This window comes from Cebus imitator, unplaced genomic scaffold, assembly GCF_001604975.1.
Source record: "Cebus imitator isolate Cc_AM_T3 unplaced genomic scaffold, Cebus_imitator-1.0 Scaffold61, whole genome shotgun sequence".
Taxonomy (NCBI): domain Eukaryota; kingdom Metazoa; phylum Chordata; class Mammalia; order Primates; family Cebidae; genus Cebus; species Cebus imitator.
The window spans coordinates 7,733,714-7,737,971 of record NW_016107376.1 but is presented as its reverse complement, the minus strand read 5'-3'; the positions used below and the strand labels follow the sequence as shown (position 1 = coordinate 7,737,971).

The 4,258-nt window shown below is 44.6% G+C and overlaps 1 protein-coding gene across 2 annotated transcripts in view; it reads left to right on the top strand.

Moving 5' to 3' along the window:
• The window catches only part of DHTKD1 (dehydrogenase E1 and transketolase domain containing 1), a 56,784-nt gene extending 53,349 nt beyond the window's left edge, over positions 1–3,435 (top strand). Inside the window, exon 17 of one of the 2 annotated variants that reach the window (XM_017529869.2) lies at positions 1,021–3,435. In XM_017529869.2, coding sequence (XP_017385358.1) covers positions 1,021–1,122 — 102 coding nt within the window. In that variant the 3' untranslated portion in view covers positions 1,123–3,435. The remainder of the gene's footprint in view (positions 1–1,020) is intronic. The other variant, XM_017529871.2, reaches the window with a different exon arrangement.
• Positions 3,436–4,258: the final 823 nt, after the last annotated feature.

The following is a 4,258-nucleotide window of genomic DNA, read 5'->3' as shown; positions in this document are numbered from 1 at the left end:
AAAAAAAAAAAAAAAAAAAAAGAAAGTGAAAACCAATTATACTTGCGTATGTATTTCTATTCTGCTTAGATTAGAACTCAGTTTACTCATTTGATACCAGTTTGCTAGGCTTGAATCATTTTTCTTGTAAATAGTTCTAATTAAATAAACTCTACAGTTAGAATCAACTAATAGTTTCTTGAGAATAGGATAGAGTATGGCTGGGCACAGTGGCTCACGCCTGTAATCCCAGCACTTTGGGAGGCCGAAGTTGGGTGGATCACGAGGTCAGGAGATTGATACCATCCTGGCCAACATGGGGAAACCCCGTCTCTACTAAAATACCAAAAATTAGCCAGGTGTGGTAGGAGGCACCTATAGTCCCAGCTACTCAGGAGTCTGAGGCAAGGGAATCGCTTGAACCCAGGTGGCAGAGGTTGCAGTGAGCCAAGATTGAGCCACTGAACTCCAGCCTGGCGACAGAGCAAGACTCTGTCTCAAAAAAAAAAAGAAAAAAGAATAGGACAAATTCAAGAACATGTCTCATCTTGCCTGGCATTCCATTAGTTGTTAGTGGTGACGTATTTCCCTCCAATCAATTTTTTTGTTGTTGTTGAGATAAAGTCTCTGTTGCTTAGGCTGGAGTGCAGTGGCACAATCTCAGCTCACTGCAACCTCTGCTTCTGGGGTTCAAGTGATTCTCGTGTCTCCGCCTCCTGTGTAGCTGGGATTACAGGCACACACCACCACGCCTGGCTAATTTTTGTATTTTTTGTAGAGACAAGGTTTTTCCCTGCTGGCCAGCTGGTCTCGAATTCCTGGCCTCAAGTGATATGCCTATGTTGGCCTCCCAAAGCACTGGGTGAAAGGCATTGAGCACGGAGCTCTGTCCCTTTAATCTATTCTGTGTAACTCATTATTTGAAAGACGTGATTTATGGTTAAACAAGCTAAGAGAAATACATGCACCATTTTGGTGGAACTAAGCAGACGTCTGATCTGGTCAAAATGTCATTTTATTTCTTCTCTGCTGCACTTATAGCTCCACCTGGTGGGCCGGCCCCCTTTGCCAGTGCCCGCTGTAGGAATTGGCACAGTTCACTTGCAGCAGCATGAAGAGATCCTCGCCAAGACCTTTGCTTGATGATGACTTTTGAAGAAACACTATTTGTCTTTAAGAAAACTGCTATTAAGTCCAGATGCAGTGGCGCTTGCCTGTAATTCAAGCACTTTGGGAGTCTGAGGCGGGTGGATTACCTGAGGTCAGGAGTTCAAGACCAGCATGGCCAACACGGTGAAACCCCGTCTCTACTAAAAATATAATAAATAGCCGGGTGTGGTGGCAGGTGCCTGTGATCCCAGCTTCCCAGGAGGCTGAGGCAGGAGAATCGCTTGAACCCAGGAGGGGGAGATTGCAGTGAGCTGAGATCATTCCATTGCACTCCAACCTGGGTGACAGAGCAAGACTCTGTCTCAAAAAACAAAACAAAACAAAAAAAAACGGCCATTAAAAGAGAGGCCTCCTTTCTCTGCTCTTTCCTGCTCTGTTGGGTAACATGAAAAGATTGTACTCCTGTAAGATGTTGGGATTGATATACATGATTTAATCTGGAATAGGTGTAACAGCCAGGGGAACTGGTTATGAATACATGAATATAACCACAAATTTATCCTTGAAAATGTAATAGTAGAAATAGAAAAAAACCAAAACAATAACAACAAAAAAAGTGTGGTGGCTGGGTGCGGTGGCTCACACCTGCAATCCCAGCACTGTGGGAGGCCACGGTGGGTAGATCACCTGAGGTCAGGAATTCAAGACCAGCCTGGCCAACATGGCGAAACCCTGTTTCTACTAAAAATACAAAAATCAGCCTGGTGTGGTGGCATGCACTTGTAGTCCCAGCTACTTGAGAGGCTGAGGCAGGAGAATCTCTTGAACCTGGGAGGCGGAGGTTGCAGTGAGCCGAGATGGTGCCACTGCACTCCAGCCTGGGCGACAGAGCAAGACTCCGTCTCAAAAAATATAAAGAAAAGTATGATAGTGTTATAGATTGGTTAGCTCTGAGTGAGCTGGAAAACTAGGTCATTATCTAGATTATTTCAGACTTGACCCTAATTGACCATGTATGACCAGGAAACCCTTCTGAGTTTACAGCTCCGTGGAGGTGACTTCAACACTGCCTCTTGGTTTGTTAGTTGCATGTCACTTTCATTAATTTTCCCTCTCCTTTTTAAAAGTCCTGTGGCAGTACTACTATTTTCATTTTATGTAATCTGGAGGCTGCTGCTTTCCAGCCGCTGCATAAAGTATCTCCCCCAACACTAGCAATTCTCGGTCCTATTAAATACAAGTCTCTGGGTGGATGATCTTCTAGTACTATATTTTTAAATTAAGGAGTTTTAGTTATAATGAAATTGATTTGTGCCTATTTTACTATAAACTTTTTTTCTTTTGAATTGTTCTTGCAGTGATATCTTACTATTTTTAACTGACTTGGGTGTCTGAGATGGGGATTTCAGCCCTTGGTTAATCAGAATTGCCTCTACAAGTCCCTGCTGCAGTATGTTTATTTGTGGTGTTTAAAGAATATTTCCTGGCTTGATGCCATGGCTCACTCTTATAATCCCAGCACTTTGGGAGACCGAGGGCAGGTGGATCATTTGAAGTTAGGAGTTTGAGACCATCCTGGTCAACACGGTGAAACCCCGTCTCTACTAAAAATACAAAAAATTAGCTGGGCGTGGTGATGCGTGCCTGTAATCCCAGCTACTTGGGAGCCTGAGGCAGGAGAATGGCTTGAACCTGGGAGGCGAAGGTTGCAGTGAGCTGAGATCTCGCCACTGCAGTCCAGCCTGCGCGACAGAGCAAGGCTCTGTCTCAAAAAATAATAATAAAGAAAGAAAGAATACTTGTTTAACAGAGGGACCTTCCCAACGCCAGGTGCTTGGGGATTTCATAGAGATCACCAACTGACTTCCTCACTGTGAAATGAAAGCAAATGCTGGAAGCTGAAGTAAACAGCAAACCATCTATGGCTTCACCGGACTCAGTGCTGGGGAGCCTCTACCGCCTACTGTTCTTGTGTCATGACGCTTCTTCTCTGAAGTGGTGCGGGGAGTACCAGGGGACTGCACAAACCCAGTCCTCTCTACTTTTACCAGCAATGGATCATGTCTTCCGGAATCAATGTGCATATAGGTTGTTCTAGCCACAACGGTAGATTTATGATTCACATCTGAAATGTGTGCCTTAGTTATTGATTTAACATTTCTCTTGTATTCATGTCCCTTTTCTTCCCATATACCTCAATGCATTCTTCCTGTGTCAAGCCTTATAAATCATGTAATTTAGCACCGCTCATATAAATCAGTAAAATCACAAAGGTCTGTTTAATGAAAACGATGACCAATGTTGTATTTTTTAACAAGAAAATAAAGAATTAAAAAAATAAAAGCATATCATCATTTTTTTTCATCAGGGCTTCTGGATTTCTTGAATGAAAAGATTTCAAAAGTCTAAGCACAAAAATGAGATGGAAGATCAGATCTTTTTAAAAGGTTAGTTTAGGCTACGCATAGTGGCTCATGCCTGTAATCACAGCATTGTGGGAGGCCAAGAGGGGTGGATCACCTGAGGTCAGACATGCGACACCATCCTGGCCAACATGGCAAAACCCCATCTCTTACTAAAAATACAAAAATTAGCAGGGCATGGTGGTGCATGCTTGTAATCCCAGCTCCCCAGGAGTCTGAGACAGGGGAATCGTTTGAACCTGGGAGGCGGAGGTTGTAGTGACCCAAGATCACACCACTGCACTCTAGCCTGGGTGACAGAGCAGGACTGCGTCTCAAAAAATAAAAATAAGGCCTAGTGTGGTGGTTCACACCTGTAGTCCCAGCACTTTGGGAGGCGGAGGTGGGTGGATCACAAGGTCAGGAGTTTGAGACCAGCCTGGCCAATATGGTAAAACCCCATCTCTATTAAAAATACAAAAATTGGCCAGGCATGGTGGCTCCTGCCTGTAATCCCAGTTGGGAAGACGAGGCAGGTGGATCACCTGAGCTGGAGAGTTTGAGACCAGCCTGACCAACATGGAGAAACCCCATCTCTAATAAAAATGCAAAATTAGCTGGGTGTGGTAGCACATGCTTGTAATCCCGGCTACTCAGGAGGCCGAGGTAGGAGAATCGCTGGAGCCCGGGAGGTGGAGGTTGCAGTGAGTCGAGATCGAGCCACTGCACTCCAGCCTGGGCAACAGGGGGAGACCACCTCAAAAATT